The sequence below is a fragment of the Lemur catta genome, chromosome 1, assembly GCF_020740605.2.
Source record: "Lemur catta isolate mLemCat1 chromosome 1, mLemCat1.pri, whole genome shotgun sequence".
Classification (NCBI taxonomy): Eukaryota; Metazoa; Chordata; class Mammalia; order Primates; family Lemuridae; genus Lemur; species Lemur catta.
The window spans coordinates 1,279,013-1,306,865 of record NC_059128.1 but is presented as its reverse complement, the minus strand read 5'-3'; the positions used below and the strand labels follow the sequence as shown (position 1 = coordinate 1,306,865).

General features: G+C 63.4%; 1 protein-coding gene and 2 long non-coding RNA genes across 6 annotated transcripts in view; 2 read left to right on the top strand and 1 right to left on the bottom strand.

The window, feature by feature from the left end:
* Nucleotides 1-18,883, bottom strand: part of GPR132 (G protein-coupled receptor 132) — a 26,522-nt gene extending 7,639 nt beyond the window's left edge. Inside the window, exons 1-2 of one of the 4 annotated variants that reach the window (XM_045559360.1) lie at nt 3,122-3,252; nt 2,795-2,945 (exon numbers count right to left, since the gene is read on the bottom strand). Coding sequence is in view for 1 of the 4 variants with exons in the window: in XM_045559344.1 (XP_045415300.1) it covers nt 18,734-18,832 (99 nt within the window). In the remaining 3 variants the exon portion in view is untranslated. Of the gene's footprint in view, nt 1-1,802; nt 2,029-2,794; nt 3,253-18,733 lie in introns of those variants that run through there. The other 3 variants (XM_045559344.1, XM_045559352.1, XM_045559369.1) reach the window with 3 other exon arrangements.
* LOC123643711 lies at nt 1,331-2,220 on the top strand. Its single transcript, XR_006736888.1, has 2 exons — nt 1,331-1,365; nt 1,851-2,220. It is a non-coding gene; the product is annotated as an uncharacterized LOC123643711 (long non-coding RNA).
* Nucleotides 13,319-27,853, top strand: LOC123643705. Its single transcript, XR_006736886.1, has 3 exons — nt 13,319-13,500; nt 27,405-27,518; nt 27,815-27,853. It is a non-coding gene; the product is annotated as an uncharacterized LOC123643705 (long non-coding RNA).

Genomic DNA, 27,853 nt, shown 5'->3' with positions numbered 1-27,853 from the left:
GCAGCCTGAGCAAGAGCGAGACCCCGTCTCTACTAAAAATAGAAAAAATTAGCCGGGCATGGTGGCACATGCCTGTGGTCCCAGCTACTTGGGAGGCTGAGGCAGGAAGATCGCTTGAGCCCAGGAGTTTGAGGTTGCTGTGAGCTAGGCTGACGCCACGGCACTCACTCTAGCCCGGGCAACAGAGCGAGACTCTGTCTCAAAAAAAAAAAAAAAGTGGGACACTGGGCAAGAAAGAATCAAGAAAATCCCCCTCCAAGGTACCATCCCCTCGACAGGGGTGGTGGGGGTCTGGGGGGGTCCCTGGGCTCCCATCCTGCCCCTTGCTGGGTCTCAGGCCAGCCCCTGTGAGTCGAGATGGTGGGACACGACCAGGGGTCTTCAGACCCTCCCGTGAGCACCTGTGCATGGATGCTCCCCCTCAGCCGGGACCCGCATGGCCCTGTTGCCTAGGCTGCTCTGCCCAGGTCCCAGCCCTGGCAAGAGGCCACACCTGAAACTGAGGGGCGCAGGGGGTGGGGGTGGTGAGCAGGACCACGGAGGGCTGAGGAGGGTGGCCCGGTGGGCGAGGGCCCCCAAGGGAGGGGCTGAGGGGTCCCCCTCGGTGCGCCCAGCCTCCCCTGCTCCTGTGGCTCTGTGTGCAGCACTGGGACCCGCCCCACCCTTCCTTCCACGTCCTGTTGACACCAGCAGGGATGTCACCTTGCAAAGAAGCACACACGACCTTGGGGACAGACTGCCAGAGGCCGGCGGGTTGGACTCCAGATCAGAAGCCCTGGGTCCACACCAGGACCGCTGACATGCCTGGGAAGGGTTCCCGGGGGGCTGCCCTTCCCTCTAACTGGACGGAAGGTTCTGGAAAGCAGGCCGAGCCAGACCTGGGAGGACGAGGCCTCCCCGCCGGGGCTGGGCGGACGTTCGTCCCAATGCGCCCACAGCCCCAGGAGCAGAGAAGAGGCACCTAATCTTCAAGCTACTTCTGCAAAAGCCAGAGGAAGTGTCGGCTCAACCGAAAATGCAGGCTCCCTCCCAGGAGCTCAGGAGGCCCTCTGGGGCCCCCAGGCCCCAATGCCAAGGGCAGAGACTGGCGGGGGGTGGGGGCAGCCTGGGGCCCGTGGGGCACCGGGCGCTAACGTCCAGATCTGGGCCGTGCACCTGACTTTTGGGCACTGACAGCCTGGCAGGGCCCTGTGGACAGAGCCAGTGGGCCCAGCAGAGGCCGGGTGGGAACAGCCCAGCGCAGGGGCCATCGGGACGTTCCGGCTCCCGGCACTGGGGTCCGGCTGCTCCTCATGCCAGCCGGCCTCGCGCCCACACAGCCACCTGGACTTCTGCTCCCTGGAGCGTGTCCTGCCCTGGGGCTCGGTCAGCACCTCCTCCGAGGGTCTTCCTGGGCCAGGGTCCGGCTCCCTGTCGCCGGCCGCCCACTGCCCCCCCTCCAGACGTGGGTCAGAGCAGCCCACAACGCCAGCCTGGGCCTGGGGGGACATGGCTGCTCTGGGGAAGGTCGACAGGCTGGGGCCCCGTCACCTTCCAGCTGGACACGGGGCAGCCTGACGACCCCTCACCCGCCCTGGGCACCCCCCACGCTGTGCCTCCGCCTCCCCTTGGGACACAGCCGAGCCCCTCACTCCCAGCCTGGTGCCGAGTGACTGCGGCTCCGCCCCCCCGCCCCTCCCTCGGCCTCCCGGCGTCGCCCCCACCCTCCGCCCAGCCGCCCGCAGCTGCTTTGCCACCTGTGCCCACCCCGGGCTCCCGAAATAAGCCCATTTTCTGGACAGCAGGAGGCAGGGCGGTCTCACCTGTTTGCAGAGCTGCGTCCCTTCAGCCTTTTAAAATGAATTTTTTAGGTTTTTACTTGGGAACTTTTCAAACCGACGCAGGAGGACAGAGAGCAAGTGCACGCCCCACCGGCCACACACGCTGTCCTCACCCCACGCTGGGGGAGCCACGGGAGCCGTCGGGAGGATTTGCTGCAGTTTCTCTAACTGTTTCACCGTCTCTGGACACGACGGGTCATTTCCAATCTCCCCACCCGCCTCCTCTGCGCAAATCTCTGACCTCATTTCTGTCTTCCCGTCTGAGATGAACTTCCGGGAGGGAATTGCCGAGGTACCAGGTCGGAACAGGGACCCTGTTTCACCCCACCCTTCCAACACCGGGGAATCAACGTCTTTATTTGTCCCCACTTGATGGATTAAAAAACATTTTAAAAGCGCATTTGCATTTCTTCGATTGCTAGCGAGGTTAACCACCGCCCCTCTTCCAGCGGTTCTTAGTTCCTAGTCCATACCCTGTTCTCCTCTCCTCTCCTCTTCTCTTCTCTTACCCTATCTCCTTGCACCTCGTCCCTCTGCCCGCCCCCCTCAGACACCATCTGTGCCCAGTGTACCCCCAGGGGCAGCCCGTGGCCTGCACATGGCAGACCGCACCAAGTGCCCCACCGATGCCCGGCACAGCCCCTGCTGTCCCGCCCCCCCCGGCCCAGAAGAGGTCCAGGATGAAGCTTGGCTGACTCTTCTGCCGTCTGGACAGGCAGCCGGGGGTGAGGAGAAGCCAGTGTCAGGGTGGGCAGGGGCGCTAAGGGTATAATGCAAGCGATCGTCCCTGCCCCCAAATCCTCCTGCCCTCCCACGACTCCTAGGGGCACCGGCGCCCCTGGATTCTGTCTTGGGTTTAGGACCCAGGTTATGAACCCTCAACCAAGCCCCCAGGATTTCGCCAGCAAATCACCTTTGCTTTCATACCCTCGCCTGCCCCCAGCCCACCCCCAGCACGAAGAGCCCCGACTCACCAGGGCAGTCCCGCGGCAGGCCCGGCGCCCCTCTCTGCAGGCCCAGCCGAGGTTCCAGGAAGTCGCTGGGGTCCAAGCACCTTCTCTCTAAAACTCCCCTAACCGCAAAGCAGAGCTGAGCAGGGGTTGGCCTCCTGGGCTGGGTGTCTCTCTAGGGATGGCAATGTGACCTCGTCAACCTCCTGGGCGCAGGAGAGGCAGGAAACTGTCCCAGACCCACCTCTCGGCTGTGACAACACCCAGAGCCAGGCCTCAGCTCTGCACAGGCACTTCCCAGCCAGGGACTCCCACGGAGCTCCGGTCCCTGCGGTCCCCAGGCAAACTCACTAGCACGGAGCAGGGCCACCTCCCAGATGGCTTGTCCTCCCCGGGATGCCCACGGGGTGCTGGGTGGGTGCTGGGTGTGCAGCTGCAGCCCACGGGGGCCAGGACTGTGCTGCCCGCCAGCTACGGCTTCCACCCACCACCCGGCGCACCCTTCCCTTCCCGCTTCCCCTCCTGGGCCAGGGCCCTGAGGGAGAACGCGACACAGTCCCTCCTGGGTAGCTTTAGCCTCCTTCCTGGCAGAACCCAGCCCAGCCCTATCCGCCCTGTGCTGCTCCAGGGTTTCTCTGCGCAGCCACGGGGGCTGGGGTGGGGGTGGGGTCCCTGGGCCAGCCCCGGTGGGTACAGCTGCTTCCTGTGGCTCGCAGAGCCTGCCTCAAACGCCTTGCGTCCACACGCAGGGCCCAGCTTCCTTGGAAGAGGCCGGCTGGCCGCAGGCGTGACCCCCACCTCACCTGACCGCGTCTGCCCAGGGGCAGCCTCTGGGTCTCGGGGTGTGGCCCTCCCTTCGCCACCCCAGCGGAAGGACCCTGCAAGGCCGCAGCTGGGATGGTGAATGGTCCTTGAACTACGACAGCCGCAGCCCCCGTGTCCCCTCAGCCCGGGGAGGTGGCAGAGCCACCAGTCTGCACCTGCCCCAGGGCACGTGGGTCACGGCTGACCCAGGCTGCAAGCTGCGACTGCTGAGGGTTTGGTGCCGGCGGAGGTGGAGTGCTGCAAGCCGGCTCCCAGGTGCCCAGGTGGGTGTGCAGTGTGTGGGGGGCCCCGGGGCAGGGCTCACCTGGGCTTCTGGAAACGTCTGCCTGGGGCTGTGACCCTCAACGCACATCCACAATGGGCCACTGCCCTCTGGGTCACTGGCTACCCCCAGGCTTCAGGCCATGACAGCCCCTCCCACAGGGCAGCAGCAGGTGTGGCCAAGCCGCGTCCCTCAGCAGTGGCCTCCAGGGAGCCCAGGCTGGAGCCTGGCAGTCTCCTCTCCCACCCCTGCCAGGGCCAAGCCAGGCTGGGCTGTGGATCCAGGAGCCCAGGGGTCTGGGCCCCCATTGCTTATCCCGTCTCCATCTCCGGGGCAGGTGGACCCCCTCAGGCAGAGGCCAGGCAGGCTGTCCGCCCCCCTGGCAGGCCCTGTCCCAGCTTCCTGCTGCCCGGACACACCCCGTCTCCCCGGTCTCTGAGCTCTGGCCCGGCCCTGCAGGACAGCCTGGCCTGCCCCCTTGGCTGCCCTTCCCCCTGGCGCTGGGGACTGAACCCTCATCACTCAGGGTCACTGGCTCAGTGGGGTGGCTCTTGGGCCTCTGGGGGCCATCCAGTCCCCAGCCAGCCCCCGGGCTGTGCAGGCACCTGGTGGGTCTGTCTCTGAGAGACCCAGGCAGAGCTGGCCCTGCCTGCTCTGACCCTGGCAAAGCGATTCATACCCAGGGAACCCGTCGCCAAGGGCAGGTTTCAGACAAGAAGTCACCAAACGCCCTGTGGCTGAGCCACGCACAGGACGGTCCCTCTGGCCCAGGCAAGGCTGTTGCCAGAGTCCCTGCTGCAGACTTCACTCCCTGCAGGCACCGGAAACCGCCCGGTTCCCCTGAACAGGCCATGGCACGGGTCTGTCCCAGCTTTCCCTGCAGTAGCCAACGGGGGAGACTGGCAGGCACACTGGAGCTCACCTAGTTGCTCTGGGTGGCGGTAGGGACAGTGCAAGAAGTGTTAGGCCAAGGCTGGTGGGAGCTGGGGACAGGGCAGTGGGGACACTCGGGAAGTCGTTGGGCGTGAGGCCGGGGGGGTGGGGTGGGGGCCTGCCCTGCACCACCCTCCCTGCTGACACAGGGCGTCACATTTGGGGGTGCTGCTGCCTCCTGAGCCAGGCGTGGCTGAGGCATGTCGGCTTGAACGGCTGCTCCCCCGGGTGACGGGGGCGTCTGCTTGGTCAGTGCCGAGAGGGAAGCTGCAGGGGGGCGGGCTCTGGGAGTGGGGCCTCGGCCTCCTGGGCTGCAGGGAGGGCAGGTCCCTCGGGCAGGTGCCCAGACCCCGCGGAGGCAAGGCCCTGGAGAAGCTCAGGCCCTAGGGGTGGGCGCTGGCTGCTCCCTGGTACTGTGTGGCTGGTCCTTGGGGGGCCCGGGCTGGGGGATGGGGTAGATGATGCCTCACAAGTACATCCCTGCGACCTGCCTGGAATCGGGCACGGGATGGAGGTCAGCCACCTGGCACTTGCTTCAGTGAGGTTCATCGAGCTCGTTCGTGGGCTGCACCCGGCAGCAGGCACCGGGGACCCCCCACCTCCCCAACTACAAGTTGCTGCCAGTTTAGGGGACACATTAGAACATAAACCGAAAAACAAAAGGCAGTGCGAGAGGCAAAGGGATGGATTCACCAGCAGCTTCCTGAGCCGTGCGCACTGAAGGGTGCCCAGGGGTCCCGAGGATGAGGAGGGAAGGGTGTCCACTTGGATGTGGGGTCTCGGCCCGTCTGGGCCCACTGCCCACACCGCAGGCCCCAGCCAAGGGTGAGCTCACAGCAGCACCGAGGTGGCCCCAGGGAGACAGTGCACAGCGCCCTTGGCAGCGGGCAGGTCTCTGTCCAGGAGGCCACTGGCCAGGACTCTGCTGGAGGGGGGTAGGGAGGGCAGAGGGGGTGGGGTCCCAGGAGCCGCCACCGAGGCCGCACGGGGGTGGTGGCATTCAAGTTGCCCAAGAGCCTCAGCCATCGAGAAGTTGACACTCAGGGCCAGGCGGGGCCAGGTGGCAACAGGTTGGACCAGGAAGGCGGGGGCCACTGCGCCCAGGCCCAGCCCAGGGGTGTGACTGTGCCTGGCGGGGGAGGGGTGGGGGAGAGGAACAATAGCAGGACTGGAGTGTGGGTGTCAGTGTCGAGTGTGGGTGTCGCAAGGGGACTTCCTGTGGGCAGGGCCAGGCGCAGCAGCGGGCAGATGAGGGGAGAGGGAGGGAGGAGCGGAGGGGGCTGGTGGGTCGGCGTCAGCATGGGAGAGAACCCGGTGTCCTGGGCGCGTTCCGGGGCGGAGGGTCTCCAGGCCCCGCTGGGCGAGGCCCTGGGCAGGGCCCCCTGCTGGCATCGTCCAGACTTTGCCTGGCGAGCGCAGTGGGGCAGCGGGCGGGTGTCCTCCTCCTCTCAGGACAGGGCAATGGTCACCGTTTATATTTTGTTCTTGTTTTATAACAGGTCACATATTCTCAGGTTCAAAGTTCAAAACATACTGAGGGGCAGGCAGGGACGACGCGAGATGACTGTCCCTCCCGGAGTGGCCAAGGGGAAGCTCCCGGGGACCCATGGACCTGCCAGGCGCGTGCAGGTCCCCAGCCGTTTCCCCAGCCGTCCACAAACAGTCCTGGTGCAGAGACACGCACTGCAATTGGGTTTCTGTCCTCTTAAGTCTCTTTTCATCGAACACAGAGCTGCCTTTTTAACTCAGATATTGATTTTTCGAAGTGACCTGGCCAGTTGTCTCACCAAATGTCCCACGTTCTCCATCTGCTTGACTGGATATTTCTGGAGCCACTCACCTGCTGTCGCCGGAGCTCCCTGTACCTGTTGTGGTCTAACCGAGTCCCCCAGAAGGTCGAGGTTGGAAATGTGCTCCCAATGGGAGTGTCCCTAGACACGGGCTCACAGCAGGTAACTGAGGTTAAATAGGGCATAGAGGTGGAGCCTGATCTGCTAGGACTGTGGCCTCCTAACAAGGGACAGACAAGCCCTCGGGCACACTCTGGCACGCTCACCAAGGGCCGCCCTCCGCCGTGTGAGGCGCGAGACACACGCCTCACGGGATGCCAGCCCCTCCGTCCTAGATTTTCCAGACTCAGGGACTGTGAGAAATAAATCTCTATCCTTTAAAGAGTCCCTGGTCTGTGGTTCTCTGTCCCAGCAGCTGAAAATGGACTGAGACACCCAGGAAGTTGGCTTGAAAGCCTTGGTGAGGTTCAGTCCAGCATTGCCGGCCAGGTGCCCCGAGGGTCACATCACAGCACCAGGAGGCCCACGTGGCATCGGCCTGGCCTCCCCGTGCCGGGTGTGAGTGTTCGGGGCTGGGCCGGGCGGATGAGCCTCCTGTGCCCTGCGGACCCATCCTGGGAGCCTGGGCGCCCCTCGCAGTCCCGCCGGGCCGCGTTTCTCCGGGCTGGCTGTGGGGCGGTTTCCCAGTGGCCCGGATCTGCCGCAGTTGTCGCCGGCACGCCCATGTGAAGAGGAGCTTCCGCGTGTCCTCCGGTGGTCTCCCCCTCGGGGGGCTGAGGACTCGAGTTTAGCTCTTTTCTCTCTGGGTATCACGAGGGACTCACGGATTTTTATTTTATTGTGGTAAAACACACAACATAAAAATCACCACATTAACCACTGTCAGCGTGCAGTTCAGTGACATCAAGGACGTCCACATCGCTGTGCAGCCACGTCTGTCTGCAGAGCTTTCTCGTCTGGTAAAACGGAAACTCGGTCCCCACCATCCAGTAAGTTCCCATTTGCCCCGGCCCCGGACAGCCACCCCTGCTCAGTCTCCAGACACCGGACGGGCCCAGGCCCCTCTCTGCCCGTGAACCCCACGGTCCTGTCGCGTCTGGCTCATTTCGCCGAGCGCCGTGTCTTCACGGTTCAGTCACGTGGCAGCACGTGGCGCATTCCCTCCTTTTCAAGGCTGAATGACATTCCAGCGCACGCACACGGCACACGTCTTCCCTGCCCACGCCTCTGCCGAGGGACACGTGGGCTTCCGCCCGCCGCTGTCGTGGACAGTGCAGTGCCCGTGGGCTTTTCCCTCTTCAGTGCGTGTCTGTCAGACCGTTATTCCTGATGACAAGCAAACTGTCCCAGATTTGACAAGTTACCCATGTGCCTCCCTGCTGTCAGGTACAGTCCGTCCCCCTCGCTCTGTCATCTCGGGGATTCTGTCCATCAGGCTCCGGACCCTGAGACCCACTTCACTGGGTGTGTCTGTCTCTTAACGTGACCCCAATCCCGTTCACTGAGACGGGTGTGTCCCCCAGAACAAGCCTCCCCAGCTGCCCTGTGGCGTCTCCCCGTCCCCTCGGAGGAGGGCGCTGTCCTCCCTCTCCCACCTCCGGGCTTCAGCGATGGCACATCTGGGGTGGGTGGGGGACACAGGGAAGATGGAGGCACAGGGTGCCCCAGGGTCCTCGTGGGGGACAGGTGCCCTCGTAAGAGGGCAAGAGGTCCCGGTTCCAGCCAGGGAAGGGGTTCTCAGGGATCTTTTGAAGAGAGCTGCCCTGAGAGGAGGCGGAAGGAGGAGGGGGATTTTGAGAAGTGTCAACTCCAGAACTTGATAATTCTGAAACTCCTCACTGCCGGCTCTTCCTCCACCAGGGCAGACCCTGGTGTGAATCAGGAGTCGGGGTTTCACCGGGTTATCACGTGTCCCGGCGAGGCCCCGGAGAGGCTGCCGAGGCCCCAGAAACCCCAGATAACCGTGCCCAGCCCACACGGGCTTTCTCTTTCTTAGGGCGGCAAAGCAGCGCACACAGCCCAGCGAGGCCCAGCGCCTTCGCGCCTGGGGTCACATCTGCGTTCTGGGCATGAGGAAGGAACCAAGGAGAGGACAGCACGGCCCCCTCCCTCCTCGTGTCTTCACCGGGTGGGGGGCTGGTCTCGCCAGAGTGGACGTCCCAGAGAGCCCGCTTTGGGCTTGGGACCGAGCCCACCTGGCGGCAGGGGCCTTCGCTCAGGCCCCAGCTGTTGCATGAAGCACCTGCTGGGTGCCAGGCCCAAGCAGGGGTCTATACTGTCCCCCAACCCCTACAGAGGGGACCCTGCCCTCTCTCCCCCACCTGCAGCCCCCAGCCCCTCCCGAGGGTGGCCCAGGACCCTTGGGGTCCACTCTCAGCCACTTTTGGACTGTTTTTGCCTTAATGGCCTCTGAGACAGGAAGAGCCCCAAAGACAAAGGCCACCGGGACCTCAGGATGCAGGGGAGGGTACAGGGCCTGGGACGCACAGCAGCCTGCTGCCGAGGCCCCCAGTGCGGCAGCCAAGCCCGCAGGGAATGCAGAAGTGAGCCTGCGTCCCTGCGACGCCCTGTCCCCCGTCCAGACCAGCACAGGCTGCACACCGCCCAGACACCAGGACCTCGCGGTGGTTCCCACGGGGGTAACCCCCCCCCCTGCCCGCACAGGGGACATTGAGCATCTCTGGGTTTCTCACGGGGGAGGGGTGCTACCAGCATCTAGTGGGTGGAGACCAGAGATGCTGCTCTGCCCCACACCACGCAAAGACACTTCTGTCCCCAAATGTCAACAGTGCCGGGCAAGAAGCCCTGGCGGCCAGGGGGCAGCCAGCAGAGGGTTCAAAGTCCCCCACTTGAGGAAGATGGCTGCGATGCCCCTCATGAGGGGCTGCGGGCTGGGAGGGCGGCTCTGAGACGGGTGGGTGCTGGGGGGCAACAGAAGGGCCCGGCCCGCTGAGAGGGGCTGCCCGTGGGTCCCCCCACACCGTCCCCGGTCCTGGGGAAGCCCCAAAGGTGCAGACTGCAAGCTGACAGCTGAGGCCGGGCAGCCGCTGCCCACCGGGCGGGGGAGGGCAGGGCCCAGCCCCAGGGGTGCCACACACAGCACAGCACGGGGGGGAGGTCTTGGGGACTCACGGGCCACACTGTCCCGCGGGTTCTGGGACCACGTTTCCTCCCTCACCAGTTAGCCTGCACCACTGCATACAAAAGCAGCAGTGACCCGGGTGGGGGAGCGCGGGGGCGGGGCTGTGTGGGGCTGTGGCCGGTCAGGCAGCCCCCCTCGCTACACCACCGCCCCAGACGGCGGGGAGACAGCGGCCCCACATGGAAAAACACCCCAGCTAACGTCTGAGCCCACTGCTCACTCCGGAAACAATCTCGCTTCCTCTGCAGGCTGCCGGGGCTCCCGGGGCGCGGGGAGCCGGCCAAGGCTGCCGGGTGGGGGGCCCCTCGCCCGTCACTAACCGGGGAGGACCAGGGCAGAGCCGGCCCCGCCTGCTGTGTGTCCTGCCCCTGGCAGGCTCTGCGGGGAGGTCTCTGCCTTTGGGGACCCACAGTCCTAGGAGGGGCCCCAGCTCAGCAGGCACTGGAGAGAGGCCACCTCACCACTCTCCTCCCGGAGTGGGGCAGGAAAGGGCATCGGGGCAGAGGCTGGGGCGGCACGGAGGGGCCAGGCAGATGGAGAGAAGGCCAGGCGTCAGCCGGGCATCCTGAGTAACAGCCGCCCCCAGGCCGTGGGGCCAGGACAGCGAGCCTGAGGCTGCCATCCCTGTCACCTGCCCAGGGGGAGGAGGGCTTGCGGGTGGGGCAAGGCAGAGGGGCGAGTCGGGGCATTCACCAGGACAGGGGTGCTGCCGACTGGAGAGGGGTGCTCAGGGCTGAGGGAGAGGGTGCATGCCCAGTGGGCGTGTGTGCACGAGCGTGAGTGTGCCAGGTGAGGGTGCCCGCACGTGCCTGTGTGTGCCAAGCGATCGCACCACGTGGCCCAGCCCTCTGCGGGCCCTGGAGGACACCCCCATGCACAGAAGGCTGGGAGGCGGCTGGCTCCCCCCTGCCCTCAGCCCAGACGCCACACCCTTGCCTGTGTCACTGCCAGGCGAGGCTTCCTTCCGGCCTGGAGGGTCAGCCCGACACCCACCCACGCGGATCACTGCTCGCTGTAACCGCAGACTCCCGGCCCCAGCGACCCGCCCACCTTGGTCTCCCAAAGCGCCGTGATTACAGGCGTGAGCCACTGCACCCAGCCTATATTTTTCTGGTAATTTGTTCATCCCTTCTGTTTTCAAAAATGTTGACGTACAGCTGTTTACAGTACTCTCTTATCTTTTTTTAGAACTGCCTCTTTCTGTGTACGCTACGACACACTCTCTGATGGCGAGTTCCACAGGTTTTGACACGTGCAGCCATGTGTTCACCACCGCCGTGACAGAGAACAGCTGCGTCACCCCAAATTCCCTCTTGCTGCCGCTCTGTGGTCAGCCTGGCCCCCACCCCAACCCCTGGCCACCACGGACCCACTGTCCTTCGCCCTGGCTCTGGTCCTCTGGAACGCCGTGTGGACGGAGCCGCGGTTAGCGGCCTCTTGAATCTCGTTCCTTTCACGTGGAAAGATGCATCTGAGAGTCACCCGTCACGTCTGAACTGACAGCACTTTCCTTTCTATTTCTGAATAGTTTTCCCGACCATGGATGGACTGCAGCTGTTGACTCGCCAGTTGAAGGACGAGTGGTTTGTTTCTAGCTTGGGGTGATTATCAATAAAGCTGCTGTGAAGATTTGTCGTGGGTTTCTGGGCCACCACAGGGTGAGCAATGACCGAACGCCTTTGCCCGGTGGCTGTGCCATTTCGCATTCTCACCAGTAGCGACGAGACTCCCTTTAGCGTCACATCGCTGTCAGCAAGCGGCATTGTCATTTTACTCATTTAGTTACTTTGCAGCCACGCAGGGGTGCGTCGTTGTGCGTCTGCGTTATGAGAACCGGCCGCGCCGCTCCGTGACGCTCCGCTCCTCCGCACCTTGTCGGGCTGTTTGCTCAGAGCTCTAGCCTACTTTCAAGTTGGGTTGTTTCTTTATTACTGAGTTCTGAGAATTCTTTATATATTCTGAATACCAGTCCTTTATCTGACATATGATTTACAAATATTTTCTGACAGTTCGTGGCTACTTAGTGTTTTTTAATTCTGCAATTATAGCATGTTTTTGTTCCTTTTTTTTTGGGGGGGGGGACAGAGTCTCGCTCTGTTGCCCAGGCTAGAGTGCCGTGGCGTCAGCCTGGCTCACAGCAACCTCAAATTCCTGGGCTCAAGCGATCCTCCTGCCTCAGCCTCCCGAGTAGCTGGGACTACAGGCATGCGCCACCATGCCTGGCTAATATTTTGTATATATTTTAGTTATCCAGCTAATTTCTTTCTATTTTTAGTAGAGACGGGGGTCTCGCTCTTGCTCAGGCTGGTCTCGAACTTCTGACCTCGAGCAATCCTCCTGCCTCGGCCTCCCAGAGTGCTGGGATTACAGGCGTGAGCCACCGCACCGGGCCTATAGCATCTTTTTGATATTTGTGTCTTTCTTTTCTTTGTTTCTTCTTCCCAGCAGTCAATTCGTTCGGTCGGTTAATGTTTTCTAAGAACAAACATCTGTCTTCACTGATCTTCTCTATTTCATCTTTGTTTTCTATTTCATTAATTTCTAATCTATTTAGTTTTTTGAGACAGAGTCTTGCTCTCTCACCCCAGGTAGAGTGCAGTGGCATCATCATACCTCACAGCAACCTCAAACTCCTGGGCTCAAGCGATCCTCCTGCCTCAGCCTCCAGAATAGCTGGGACTATAGGCTCACGCCACAACACCCAGCTAATTTTCTATTTTTTTCAGAGATGGGGTTCTCACTGTGTTGCCCAGGCTGGTTTCAAACTCCTGGCCTCAAGTGATCCCCCTGCCTCAGCCTCCCAAAGTGTTAGCATTACAGGCCAGCCCACCCGGGCCTAATCTTATATTACCTCTTTTTCAACTTTCTTTGGGCTTACCCTTTTTTTTTTTTTACTTCCCAATTTCTTTTTTCTAATTTCATTTTTTTTTAAATGAAGATATAATTTACATACAGTATAACTCACGCCTCTGGCATGTGCAACTCTGATTCTTGACAAATGCGCCCAGTTGTGTAAGTATCAGTACAACTGGGATACACAACACTTCCAGTGCCTCCCAAGTCCCCTCCTGCCCCTGGCCGCCAGTCCCGCCTCCAAGGTCCGAGGTGGAGACTTAGCTCACAAACGCCGAGTTTTCTTAAGTATCTGCAGCCATGTCCCTGGAAGCACCACTCGGCGCCCGCACGTGAAGTGCGCAGAGTCCACGGTCACCCAGTTCTCGGCATGTTGTTTCCGTCATCTCTTCCTTAGCTCACGTGTCACTTACCAGGGTGTGTGAATGTGGTGTGCGTGTGTGTGTCACAGCGCTTGTCTATAAAATTTCCCAAGCATTGTGTGACGTTTTCAAACATGCAGCAGCATTAAGGAATTAGTGTAACCCCAAACGCTCACCACTTCTTTTCTACAGTTCACAATTTACTGCACACGCTCTTCCACACGTCCCTCCCCATCCACCCTCTGCGTTCATCCAGCCGCCAGCCCTCTCTAGGCATCCAGCCATCTGCTGCCCTGTGCATCCACACACCGCTCTGCCCGTCCACCCCTGCCCCCTTCCTTGTCCCTGCAAGCCCCACTTCCTCATCCTGGAGGACTCTGGGGCACTGCTTCCGGGCCCCGAGCCCTGTGAATCAGACACCAGCAGGGACAGGCCCGACGGCCAGGTCCTCAGGGCTGCCATGATCTCTGCAGCTGCCCACCACCCCTACGGGGGCCCACCGCAGGTTGAGAACCGGGGTCCCGGGCATTCCAAGGGCCCCTAGTTTACCTCCCAGGAGCCAGGTAAGGCCCAGACCTTTCTTTGGACTGTGCAGGGTGCGAACGCCCAGGCCTGCTGTTGACCCTTTTCGGCACAGGCCCAGGGACAGGCTCTCCGAGGAGCACATCAAAGCCAAGCTCTGCAGGGTGAGGGAAGGGAAGAGCCTGGGAAAGGCTGAGACCAGGGCGGAGACCGGCCTTGGGCATCCAGGGAGTGTGGATTCTACCGAAGTGTAATGTGGGGCTTGCACACGTCTAAGCTATTCCATAAAAAGTCGTTTAGGCTGTGACAATCTTCTCTGCCATCTGGCAGTTGTGCCTTCCTCAGGAGGGGGAGGGTGCTACCGCCTGCCACCTGCCCTGTCATACAAGGCCCGGCCCGGAGGCTGGGCTTGGGTGGGAGGGGCAGTCGTCTACTAATCACATTTATTAAGCCACAGCCTTGAGGCAGCTGCACCTTGTGGTTTCTAGGGATCCCCAGGTCCGTGTTGGCCTGAGGTCTGGGGTCAAAAACAAGGTCGAGGTTTTGCCCCTCGGCTGGCAAGCAGGGCCCAAGGAGGGGGTCAGGAGGGGGTTGGGGGCTCCTAGGGACACAGGTCTGCTTCCAACCCTCACTCCCCACAGCTGCCCAAGCCCACCATGCTCTGGGCCTCATCTGCCCACAGCCCTGGCCCAGAACTGGCCCCAGGAACAGCAGCAGAAAGAGGAGGGGAGGGGCCAGCACCAAGGGGCAGTGACACCGGCACACCTGGGGACCACACTCGGCTCCACCACCTCCCCTGATGTGTGTGTCCAGGCAGTGCCACAGCCGGGGGAAGCCCAGCCCCGGAGCTGGCAGTGCCCACCGCGCTGGAGGGAGCAGCCCACTCTGCCTGCTGCCCAGCCTTGGGAAACTGCACACGGTGTGGGGGGCCTGGGGTGCTGGGGGGACTGCACAGGCTGGGGCCCCCTCTGCTCCTCACACAGGGAATGACTAATGACCTGCTGGAAATTTTCTTGATTCAGAGAAACCCCAGTCGTCCTCAGCCAGAAAATCTCCCGGGGCCCTTCTGCATAGTGATTGAAGGGCCCCAAACCACACTGCAGGGAGGGGTGCGGGGGAGCGCTGGGCTTCTCGGCTTGGCAGGGCTCCCTGTTTCCCCGTGGGCAGGAGGGCACCAAGGCCACCCCCTACCCTCTCCGGGCCTGGCCGAGAGGCAGGTGCAGACCCCCAGCACAGAGTCCTGGGCCTCCTGGCCCCAGCCCCAGTGCCTGGGACAGGAGGGACGACCCAGCCGGCCAGGTCCTGCGGACCAAGGATGCCCCCTCCCATCTGCCCTGGCCACAACCCAGGCCCTGCGGACCAAGGATGCCCCCTCCCACCTGCCCTGGCCACGACCCAGGCCCTGCGGACCAAGGATGCCCCCTCCCACCTGCCCTGGCCACAACCCAGGCCCGCAGGCCGGGGTTCCGGTCCTCCCCGCTCCCGCCCCACCCCTGCCCGCAGCCCTGCCCCCTGCTCCCTGCGGCCGGCGCTGCCCTGCCAGGGCGGGGGGGGGGGGGACGGCCTCGCTGGGGTGGGGGCAGGGTCTTCGCTGGGCAGGTTCCCGCTGCGGGAACTAACCCGGGGGGTCCGGGCCCTCCCTCGAGGCCCCACGACCCCCGCTCGGCCAACGCCCAGGGCTCGCTTCGGCCTCCGCGTCAGCTCCTCCGGGGACCCCCAGGGCCCTCGGCCACAGTCTCTGCCCCGCCAGACGCACTGCGGACCTGCAGCCTCGGTTTCCCCGGCGGTGACGGCGCTGCGCCCCGTGAGCAGGGAGGGCCGTGGGGGCTTCGCGACTCCCCCTCCGCGGCTCTCCGGACCCCTCCCCCTCCCCCCCTCGAGCAGCCCAGCCCCGCGGCTTCCTGTCCCGTCTCGTCCCACGCCCCCCGCCCCCCCCTCCGCCCAGAAACACTCGGTCCCTCCACGCCCGCAAGCCCGCCCCGAGCTGCTCCGTCCTCCTCCTCCCCTCCGCCGTCTCCTTCAACCCGCGCCCCACGCCCCGCGTCCGGCGGGGCAGCCCCCGGAGGCGGACAGCCTGGCGGCGGCGCCCGCACCCACCTTCTCGCCCCGGCCTGTCGCGGGCGCTGGCAAAGCAATGGGCGGGCGGGGAGGCGCGTCCGCACGGCCCGGGGCCCGCAGCCACCCTGGAGCCCAGGCAGGCAGGGGCGGAGGCGCGGGGCGAGCTGGTAAGCCCGCCGGGCACTGGGTTTCTTGGGGTTCCCACATACTCGCCTTAGACGGCAAGTTCCCTGGCCCCTGGGGCGCAAGCGGCCTTCACCTTCACCTGTTATTTGTACAGTAACCCCAGCAGGTAGGTGCTGCTGTTGTGCCCACTTTGCAGATGCCAACATCGAGGCACAGCTGGGATGCACACCCAGGCTCCAGCGCTCCCCCCACCGTAGGGGTTTGCACAGACACAAAGCGGTTGTGGGGTTTTTTTTGTTGTTGTTTTGAGATAGAGTCTCACTCTGTTGCCCAGGCTAGAGAGCATCAGCCTAGCTCACAGCATCCTCAAACTCCTGGGCTCAAGCAATCCTCCTGCCTCAGCCTCCCGAGTAGCTGGGACTACAGGCATGCACCACCACGCCTGGCTAATTTTTTCTATATATTTTAGTTGTCCAGCTACTTTCTTTCTATTTTTGCTAGAGACGGAGTCTCGCTCTTACTCAGGCTGGTCTGGAACTCCTGAGCTCAAACGATCCACCTGCCTCGGCCTCCCAGAGTGCTGGGATTACAGGCGTGAGCCACTGTGCCCGGCTATGCCCCCGTGTTTTATCCGTCTGCTGGCCAGGCCGGGCCTGCCCTTCAGGAGGGGGTGATATATGCAGGTGCCCATACCCGCACCGGGGGCAAAGCGTCCCAGCACGGGGGCTTCACTCCGGACTTGTTCCTCCCTCGGGTCCTCACTCAACCCTTCCAGAGGAAAAGGCAAGCCCTCTGGGCTTGGAAGCTGGGAGGAGGTCGAGAGGGGACCGTCTCCAGCCAGGTTCGCTCTAGGGGTGGAGGAGTGGGTAGAGGAGCCGGTGGAGGGAGGGGGTCCCTGCGCGCCTGACCCCGCCCTAGGCCCTAGGAGCCGCCCGCCCCCTTGGGACTCCAGCCTTCTGCACCAAACCGCTGGAGGTGGGGGTGGGACTGGGGGAGGGGGCGAAGCTGAAGCGGAGTGGGCTGACACAGGTGCCTGGAATTCCCAGGAGAGCCCGCCTGCGACCCAGCGACCCCTTCTGCCCTGGGCCAGCCCCAGCCAGCTGGAGCTAGGGAGGACCCGCTCCCCGGGCGGGGCACACACCAACCTCGCTCCTCCTCCCAGAGCAGCCTGTCCCTGCCAGGCAGCCAGTGTGGCAGCTAGGTGCCCTCTGTGCCTGGCCCTAGGCAGTGACCTCACTTCACCCCACAGCCACCAGAGAAAGCCAAGGGGCAGGCCCTGCCCCGCTCCTGCCTCAGAGCCTTGGGCTGGAATCCCGGTGCCTTGGGCACATCACCCAGCAGGCTGTGCCTCACGTGCCCCATCTATGCAAAAGGTGTTAACTTTCGAGGACTCTGGGACAGTGGCTGGCGCGTGGGTAATGGCTGCGATTCGTGGAAAGGAAACAGGCCCAGAGGACAGACATCACAGAGCCACCCTCCCTGCTCCGTTCAGCGTCCTCCGCTGTTCCACTCGGATGCTCCGGGCTTCCGAGGGCAGGAGGTGCCCAGGCTGGGAGTCTGAGCAGGCTCACACACATGGGTGTGTGGATGTGCACAGGTGTGACACTCATGTGTGCCCCGTGTGTGTCTACGTGTTCACAGGAGTGCATGTGTGAGTGCATACTCTGGCCACTTCCACTCCAGTCCCCAGGGACACTGGGCCCTGTCCCCAGGTTTGGCCAGCCTGGCTCATTCATCCCCTGGGCATCCCTCACCAAGGGGCACATTGCCATCTGGGGTAGGGGTGTGTGGCGGGCCCAGCAGGCCTGTGAGAGAGCAGGGGCCCCCCAGCTCAGGGGGGAGCCCAGGAAGGGGGGCCAGCCACAGCAGCCATCCCCAGGGATCCCCCACCCCTGACAGCACTGCCACAGGCAGCCAGCATGGGGCACTCAGAAGCCCCAGGAGTGACAGGTCCCAGGGAGCTGGGCAGTAACACCGTGGGGCCGGGGCACGGGGCCCCTGCCAGAGTGTGGGCAATCCCCTGGGGTGCGCGGGGGGACTGAGCTGCCCCTCCCCAAGCAGCCTCAAGGCTGCGTCCCAGACCCCCCCGTGCCCCCCAAGCCACTGCCCTCACACAGGGAGTAGCAGGAGCCAGACCCATAAGCCCACAGGCTAAGACTTGCCCGAGACCCGGCAGTCGGGTTGCTCCCGCCCCAGCCCAGCCCGATGGCCAAGGCCCAGCGGGTCCCAGGACTGGCCTGCCCCACCCGTCCCTGCCTGGCTCCTGCAGGCTGTGGACACCCCCGGGTGTGTTGGGGGCTGTGGGGATGCGCCCATCCCTCCTGCCCCAGGTCCCTCCTGCTCCAAGCTCCGCAGCTGGGGCCATCACGACCCTGACTCTGACCTCGAGCTGTGGCGTGGCACAGTGCCCAAGGCTGGACCTCAGGCCGGGGCAAGAGGCGATGATGGACTGGCAGCCCCACGGGGGGCTCCTCATTCATTCATTCATTCATTCATTCATTCATGTCTGCAACCAATAATGCATGTGGGCCTCCAGGGATCAAGGAGCAGCCAGGAGACCTTCGGGGGAGACCCCGCCCGTGGGTCTGAAAGAGGGGCTCGGCTGGCCAAGGGCATTGCAAAGGCCTGAACACTTTGGGACTGGGCAGCCAGGCTGGGGGAAGCAGGGCCAGAGGCTCCGACTGACCACGCTCCCCCGTCCAAGAAGCCCTGAGGCTGCGGGGCTGTGGGGGCAGGTCACCTGCCAGGGCCTCTCCCAAACCCCCAGGCCCTGCTTCCCCTGCGGCCATCCTCCAGGGGACAGTGTCCCCGATGGCCTTCAGCTGCCACAGGCTCCTGAACTGCAGCCTCCTGATGGGACCAGCATCCTCCCAGACCCTCCGTGCATGGACCAGCCCCCAGGGACGTTGCTCCAAGCCAGCAGCCCCTCTGCCCTGGCCTGTGGCCCTCAGGGCACCTGTCCCTAGGCCTGCCCGGGCGCCCCCACCTCCTTCCTCTCACCCCAGGGCTGAGAAAGGCATCGTCACACCACCGACGGCCACCAGGGGGCGCGCGCTCAGGTGCGGGTCCAGAGCATTCAGAGCTACTTACTTGGGAGCTGGGAGGAGCCGGGGGACAGAAGAGGCTGACCATTGGCTGGCACCGTCTGGGCTTCGCGACAACTTGGCCAGGTGGCTGCAGTGAGTCCATGCTCCAGATGAGGGAACAGTAAAGCGGATACTGCCCACCCGGAGCTGGTGACCTGGGTCTGCAAGAATCCAAGCCCATTAACTTGCTAGGTGACTGGGAAAGACATTTGACCTCTCTGGGCTTTAGTTTTCCCACCTGTACAGTGAGGATGGGAAGGCATCATGGCCGTGGCTGGGCAGGGCTGGCTACTGGGCACAGTGCTGGGCCCTGGCTAGTGTCGGGCCCCTGGGAGCAGGGATCCACCCCACCCAGCAAGGAGTGCCTCAAGGCCACCGTCCCCGCGAGCAGGTGACCCTGCACCCAGGGGTGGGGGGTCCACAAGGGCCAATCCAGCCCTGCTCCAGCCAGCTGGGGATGAACCCACCAGGGCAGCTTTCTGGGCGGTGGGCAGGACAGGCGAGGCTGCCTCCCTGCCATCTGCTGTGTGTGCACTTGTGTGAGCACATCTGGGTGTGCCAGGGTCCATGCTCCGGGTGCCCAGCAGCAGCCTCTTCCTCCTGTGGCCCCCGCCAGCCCACAGTGCCCCGGGGGCCAGGAATGCCCACTGCTTTGAGCCGCAGAGACCCAGGCCCTGCCCTCCTCAGGGACCCTAGGCCTTCTAGGGCGCTAGGGTGGGCCCCCCACCTCCTGGCAATGTGGAACCTCCTCCGGCCCTGGCGACTGAGGCTACCTCGGGAAGTCAGAAGGGGCAAAGGCCACCGCTGGGGCCGGGCGGAGGGTGCCGCCTGCCTGTGCTCGGGCTGCAGGCTGGGTGCTGGCAGCACTGTTGTTCCCACGCTCCGTGGTGCCAATATTGGCACCCAGCCCTGCCCCACCCTTGCCTCGCGGGTACTAGGGCACCCGGAATGTGGCTGTGGATTCCGTCCCCTAGGGCCACGGATTCCTGTCTCAGTGGGCGAGGGCAGAGGACGGCTTTCCGCCCTTTGATCCCTGCCAGCTCCAGAGAGCTGAGCCACACCTAGGCGCTGCCAGCCAGACCAGGGGGGAGGCCCGGAGGCGCGCCCAGGCAGGACGGTTCTGACTCCCCTGTTCTCCCAGGCTTGGGAACCCCAGCTCCCAGGTGCCCCAGGAGCCCCTGACTCCCCTCCTGCCAGCTGGGTGGTGGTCCCCACCTCCAGAGCCCGGTGTCTGGACCAGTCTGGCTGGTGCCAGCCCTCACTGGGGGTCCAGATCTGAACCCCTTTGTGCTGAGACTGCATCAGCAGCCCACCTGCAGACCCCCAACCTGCTCTGGGGTCCAGAGTCCCCAGTCCTCTGCCAGCCTGGCCTCACCTGCTCAAACTCTGCCCCACCCTGACACCCGTGACTGGGGTGCCTGGTGCTGGTCAGAACGCTGGAGGATCAGGAGGCCCCCAGGATGTCCTGGGCCTCACCTCTGCCCACCAAGGAGCCAGCACAGGCTGCAGCCTGGCCGCAGGCTCCGAGGATACTTGCCCCCCGCCCCATGTGCTGGCTTCCTGCTCCCACCAGCGCCTCTGTGCAAGGCCACAGTTGCTGGCGCCTCAGTATACTGCCTGTGTCACCTACCCCTGTCCAAGCACCACGGAGCACTGCAACCCTGGGAGCAGGGGCCAAGCAGGAAGCAGGGACACCCTGGGCCCGGGAGAGGGGCCCAGGTCCAGGTGTGCAGAGAAAGGAGGAGCCCAGAGAGGGGTCTCATGCGCGCTCCTGAGAGGCAGGAGGATGGCTCTGCTCTGCCACCTCGGGCAGCTTCAGTGCCTCAGTTTCCTCATCGGCTAAACAGAAATTAATTAGCACCCTCCTCCCAAAGGCTGTGGTCCTTAGAGTGAACTTGGCACTTGCTTCCTCTCCTTGCCACGTGGTCCCCGGCCAAGGTTAGGAGAGGACAAGCCAGAGCCACCTGGCTTGCGGGGAGCCTGGAGGGTGGGGTCCCTGGGACGCGCCCTGCTCTCCGGCCTTCTTGATGCGGACGGCCTCGCCACCGGGTTAGTCCTTACTCCCAAACCCTGCCTGGCCACAGGACTGCTCGGGTCTTGGGGTGTCTGTCCCTTTCCAACGGGTGCCTCCCTCTGGGCACACAGGAGAGGGAAGTGGCCAGGAGGGGTCCTCTCGGTCACAGGAGCCCCAGGGACGGCACGAGAGGCAGCGGCGCGGCGCGGCCCTTACTGCAGGAGTGGACTTCCGGGCAGAGCTTCCTCCGAGGGGCCGGACTGAGTGTGGCGGGGGCACGGGCGTCCGCGGCCTGGCACGCGGCGGGGCGCTCGGGTAGCGCACCCCGTTCCCCTCGCACGCCAGGCGGGGGCGGGGGCCGGAAACGCGCGGCGGATTCCTGCGCCGCCGTCGGACAAGCCCGCGCCTGCGCCTCCCGGCCGGGCGCGCCGCCCGCGCAGGGGGCGGGGCCGGGAGGAGGGGACCCCCCCCCAACCCCCAACGCCGACCCCCGACCCCCCGGCCGCCCGCCCGGCGGGCCCGGCCCCCAGGGACGCCTGGCCGGACGGGGGCGGCGCGGGGCGCGGCGGCGGCAGAATGCGCCTTTGTGGGCCGCGTCCCCAGCGTGTCGTGGCGGGCCCGGCACCGGCCGGGCTCCAGCGCCCGCCCCCGGCCCGCGCCCCAGGCCCGAGCGCATACCTGGCGAGGCCGGGGCACCGCGGGGCGGGGCCTGTGGGCCGAGCCGGGCCGGGCTGCGCCGCCACGGGCTGGAGAGGCGGAGGACCCCTTGGGGAAGGTGTGGGCTCCGCCTGAAGCCCTCCGACGGCTGTGACCCCGAGGTCGTGCCCCGCCCCTTGGCACGCTGGGGGTGGGACTGGCAGAGCCCCAGGAGGGTGGTTTGTCTGCGGGGGTGGGGGCGAATATTCCGGGCTTGGTCCCCTGAATGGTGGGCGTGGCGGACCAGGTGGCTGCCGCCCCAGGTGGGGTCGCTGCCGAGCGCGAGCCCGAGCGAGCCTGTCGCGGAGCTGCCAGGCCAGGGAGGGAAAAGCGAGAGCAAAGAGGCAGAGGTGTGAGCGGCCGTCGGTCCGGACGGCGAGCGCGGGACGCGGGTGGAGGCCGTAGCAGGGGCCGGTGTGGAGAGGGCCGGGGGCGTGTGCTGTGGCTCCATCCCTTCACCGCTGCCCCCCAGCCTCCACCCATGCTGGGTGCCGGCACCTGCTGAGAGCAGGGACAAGCGAGATGCCCACCGTCACTCCCCCAGGCTTGGGACCTCCGCGATGACAGGGCCAGCAGGAGCGGGGGCGGCGCCCCGGTGGGAGCGCAGGGCGCGGGGCGGGCTGGGCCCCGCGGACCAGATGGACGGGCTGGCGGGCTGGGGCAGGGGCTCCACTGCCTGGACAGGGCCACACTCCTCAGGGGACCCAGTGACAGGAAGTGCCAGTGGGAGCATGAGCGTGGTGGGACACAGGGGGGGAAGGAAGGGCACTCCAGGCACAGGGGCCGGAAGGAGCGAGGGCGGACCAGGGAGAGAGGCCTGGTGGTGGCGCACGGGCGCGGAGGTACAGGCTGGCGCAGGAGGCCAGGCTGGACGGAGGTGCTGGGCCTGGGCTCCGTGGGGCGCCATGGCGGTGCTAAGCGGGGAGACAGCGGGGCCAGGTGTGAGGTTTGGAAGGATCACCCCAACAGACACTGAAAGCATGGCTTAAAGTCTGTAGAATAATCTGTCTTTAGGTTGGACCAAAGTTTACTTAACAAATCCCCTAACGTTGGCCATTAGGGTGATTTCCAGACTGCTGGCTAGAAACCACTGCAGTGGGAGCGTGAGTCCGCTTTCTGGGAGGTTCTTGCTGGGTGTCGTCAGCTGCTGACTGAGACGCTTGGGCAGCTTAACGCTCTATCAGTGGTGTTTATTTTTTTAACTTGAATTTTTCTTTGAAAAACGGTGAGAGGGAACATTTTCCGAGATGTTTATTAGCCATTTGTGCTTCTCCACTTGCCACTCGTAGGAAGTTCTGTAAGTCGGCTTGCGCTCCGTGCCCAGGTAGAGTTTCCCAGGCCTGCCCAGCCCCCCTGCATCCTGGTGCCCCGGGGACTGGGTCTCAACGAAGGACGAGCAGGTGTCAAACTCCCGGCCTCAAGCGGTCCTCCCGCCTCGCCTTGGCCCCACAAGGCGCAGGGTGACAGGCATGAGCCTCGGCTGCACTCAGCGTCCTATGGTGGATGTTGCAGCTGCTGGCGTCACCCTAACTGGCACGGGCTCGTCCCCTGCGAAGGCGATCTGCAGGGGACGCGTCTGCTGCGAACCCTTCTCACCCAGTGCACGTTTGCTGAGTCCCTCTTGGTGCAGTCGGCTGTTCTCGCAAGGTTTCTTCTGGGTCCTTTGTAATCCCTCCTCTTCTGGAGCCGAGTTCCCCGGGTGCCTTCCTGCCAGAGATTTGGTAAATCCTCAGCTCGCATCTTTTCCCTTTCTCGTGGGAGACCCCTTCAACCCACCTGTCATCAGGGTGGAAGGTCCAGGTTTGACCCTGGGCCGGTCCCAGCTACGTGGGCCCCCCTCACAGAGCAGGTGATCTGGGGCAGCTGGCACTGCCCACCATGTCCTTACGGAATGGGGGAGTGGTATGTCAGCCTCGCTGGCCTCCAGGAAGGCCCTTGCCCGCCCGCACTGCCCCGTCCCCGCCCCAGCCCAGCCTGTGTATCTCCGCAGCTTCTCACCCTGCCCTGGCCACACTTCCTGACGGGCAACCTGGCATTCAGGGTGCCTTCTCCTGGCGGAGCCAACCTGGCTCCCCTGAAAATCTCCAAAACGAGCCCAAGAGGCCTGCCAAGAGGGGCTGAGTGACAGGTCCCTCCAGGGAGGGGCCGGGTGACTCCCTGTCGAGGGCTGCTCAAGGGGCCACACACAGCCCCAACCGCCATTCCCAAGCCCCACGGAGCCTCCGGCCACTTGCCCAATTTTTGGTCCCAGTCCTGCTCAGAGACCCCCGGGTAAAGGGTGGAATGACTTCTGTGAGCTGCGTTTGGCCCCCTGGGGCCATGTGCTGCTCATCGAGGGCCAGCCAGGTTCCCACACGCAGGAGGCGCTCTGGGCAGACGAGGAGGGGACCACCGTGCAGCACAGGGAGGAGCGGCCACCTGGGGCTGCCGCGGAGGGATCCCCTTGCCTCTGGGGCCCTGGGCAGACTGGTGGCCGTGCCACCCCACACCCCACAGCGTGAGGCCCCGCCAGTCGGGCCACTGGGCTTGCGCAGCAGGGGCTCCGGGTGTGGTTGTGTAGAGGAGGGGCTGGGGATGTGGGGGTGTCCCTGCGGATTCAGGTGTCCCGTGGGAGGGGAGGGGAGGGGTTGGTACCTCCTGAAGGGGTGAGCCTGTCTCCACAGCCTCTCCATGCCCCGCGGTGACGCAGACACAGGCCTGCTCTGCTGCCAATCCCTGAGCCCCTTTCCCTGCCTCAGTCTCCCCATCCGGGAATGGGGTGGTAATGGCTCTTGTGCTGGGCGTCCATCACTGGCCAAGTTGGGGTGGAAGGTCAGCAGCCAGGGGCTGAGTCCTGTTCCAGTCCCCACTTGCCACAGGGGCCTTTGGGGGTCTTCAGTGCACACCCCAAGAAATGGAGGCCTTTCCAGTGGAGGAAGCCACTGCCAGTGCCCAGGGCAAGCTGCCTGTTCTCCCTCTGCCTGTTGGCCCACCCTGGCCAGCGCCAGGCTTTGCCGGGCCCTCCTGGAGCCTGCACCAGCCCTGCCCACCACCCGCGGCCAGCCACCCAGGATTAGGGGCCCACAGGGGCAGACCCAGGAGTCCTGGAGGTCACAGATGGGGTCACTCGGCTTCCCTTGGGTCTGCCAGGCCCACCCTGCATGGGCCCAGTCACCGTCCACCTCCCGAGCCCTCCTGTCTCCCCTGAGACCTGCTTCCCACTGGGCCACCTCACGCAGGCCCAGCTCTGGTCTCACTCTGTGCCAGCAGCCCCCACGCCTCTGTCCCCAGCCCCGACTCTCTGAGCACAGCACAGGTCTCCAGCAGCCTGCAGACCCTGCCCTGACTACCCCGTCTCTCAGAGGCCCCTCCTCGGGCAGCTCAGGCCCAGGTGCCACCCCTTTCTCCCCTGCCCACCGCCCCGACACACCTGGCCCCTCCTCACCTGTGCCCTCCCTGCCCCATTCCAGGCTCCCTGACTCACCTCCATCCTGGCCACCAAGACAGCATCTCAAGCTCACATCTGACCTGCCCCTCTTCTGCTTTAAAGCCCACCATAGCTCCCCAGTGCCCACAGCATCAGACCCAAGCTCCTGTTGTGGCCACAACCCATGCCCCACCCCGCCCCACCCAGCCATGCTTGGCTACTTACGGCCCCTCTGGCCCTACCCCTCCTGCTGGGACCAGGCATTTTGGTTTTTGCAGACCCTGTCCTGCCTCTGCCCCTCCCATGAGTCCCTCTAGCCCTGGCACGCTCCCGGCACACTGTCCCCCAGCCCCACACCCTCCCTTCTGCCCCCAGCCGGGCTGTGCCTAAATCCACCAGGAAGCCCCAGCCTCCCCGGCTCCGTCCCAGCCCTTCACCATCAGCACATTCCATCCGCCAACCGCGTCAGGCCCCACGTCTCCCCCAACCGCGGCAGGGACAGCCCTCACCAAGGGCCCGCAGAATGACACCCTGAGCCTGTGGCTGGGACGCAGCATCCCAGAGAGGTCAAGTGACCGGCTCAGTGTCCAGGGCCCAGGTGGCCGAGCAGAGGGAGGAGCCCCGGAGCTGACTCTCCACTCCCTGCAGCGCCCAGCCCAGGGCCCCCGCACCTCTACCACGCATCCTCATCCACACGTGTGTGCACACATGCACACCCCCACACACATGCGTGTATGCACTCACACACGTGTATGCACTCACACACACGTGTGTATGCACTTACACAACCCACACGCATGTATGCACACACACGTGTATGCACTCACACACATACACATGTGTATGCACTCACACATACGTGTGTGTACACTCACACACGTGTACGCGCTCACACATACGTGTGTATGCACTCACACACACATGTGTATGCACTCACACAACCTACACACACATGCGTGCATGCACTCACACACACATACACACGTGTATGCACTCACACACACACGTGTGTATGCACTCACACACGTGGGTATGCACTCACACCCACCCACACACGTGTGTATGCACTCACACACATGTATGTGCTCACACATACATGCGTGAGTATGCACACACACTCGTGTATGCATGCACACACATACACACGTGTATGCACTCACACACACCCACACACACATGCGTGTATGTGCTCACACACACACACACACACATGCATGTATGCACTCACACACGAAGCCGCCTGGCTAAGCCGGGTGGTGGGCAGGCTTGCTCTGGCATGCCCTGGCATTCCGGGCTGATGGGCTGGGAAGAGCTCAGTCAGGCCTGGTCACCACCTGCCATCTCAGGAAATCGGGCCACGGGGGTGCTGAGCAGAGAACACCAACAGGGCCCACCGATCCGTGGCAAGTGTGTGGGACAGAGGGGCCAGGGTGTCCTGTCCCCTGAGCCACAGAGCCTGGCACAGGAGGAACTGCCACGGCAGGCCAGGTCCCACCACCACGGGTGGAGTGGCCAGGGGCCCAGCCCGTGGGGTGCTGGGGGGCAGCTCACTCCAGTGCTGGGCCAGCCAGGGTCAGAGGCCGTGAGCCCAGGAGCTTGGGCCCCGGGAGGCCATGATGCCCGCAGAGCAGGGCCCCGTCCCGAGGCCCAGAGCCTCCCCCAGGCCTCCAAAGCCACAGGAATTTGGGCACCAGAGCCAGCAAGCACCGCCAAGGTGCACCAGCAGCGCCACGGCACTTGGCCCTGGCCCATGACGGGGCAGAAAGGTGCCTCCTGCTCCCGGCTGCTGGTGAGACCTGTGAGGGGACTTCAGGTTGTCTGGTTTCCTTTTTTCCCTTAAAGGACTTGTGGATTCCAAGATAATTCCTGAATATTTAAAAATCTGTCTTGTTTTTGAAAATAACGTCTTTCCTGTCGTATTCTGCCAGGCGCACTCGTGTACACACAGCGCTGAGGAATGCTGTTGACTTTGTTGTGCTGGTGTCAACCTTGCTGAACTCTGATTAGTGCAGTGCCAATAGTTAACCTGCTGATTATTTTGGTATTTCAGTTTATCACATCATCGTAAAAGACACGGTAATACAATTTTGTCTGCTTTTGTCCAGCTCCTAAACTACTGATTTCTTTTTCTTGTCTTGTTGCGTTGGCCAGGACTCCCGGCAGCCGTGAGGCGAGCACCCTGCGCCCCCACCGCGGAGGGAGCTGGCGGCAGCGTCCCTGCTGCGCTGGCCATGGCTGGAGGGAGCTTGACCTCACCAAGTTAGGAAAATTCCCTTCGTTTTCGTTCTCTACCTTTTGAATTTTTTAAATCATGCGTGTGTGTTAGGCTTCATCAAATGCGTCAGCGTAGTGGCCCTGGTTCTTTTCTCCTTGAACCTGGATTTCTGTGCTGACATTTCTGATTGGAGCTCTCCTGCTGTCCCTCGGGGGAACTGTATGTGACCTTAGCGTCCCAGTCACAGTCTACCTGGATTTTAGTTAGCAGATGCTTCCAGATTTTTAAAAACTTATGCTCATCCATAAAACTGGTTTACCGTTTACCTGTGTCCCCTTTTCTAGTTCTGTTCTAGCTTCATAAAACGCCCTGGGCCGCTTCCCTGGTTTGCTCGTTTTCTGGAACAGCTCACATATCACATGGACGACCTGGTGCCCGGGGCTTGGCGTGTGGAACCTGTGAGTCCCGCAGAGCGGGGAGCTCTGGGAAGCGTGTGTGCACGTGTGTGGTGGCAGAGGGGTTGGTTATGACCTTGATTGAATTGATTTAATTTCATGGTTATTAATTGAATGTAATTAATTTAATGATTATAAATTCTTATGGCTTTTTAAATCTTTTTGTCCCAATTTTAGTATTTTTCATTTTCTACCAATCTATGCATTTTGCCTAGGTTTTCAAATTTATTGGTGTATATATTAATATAATTTTTAAAATGTATTTATTTTTAATTAATTTATTATTTTTTTTGAGACAGGGTCTCACTCTGTCACGCAGGCTGGAGAGCAACGGCGTC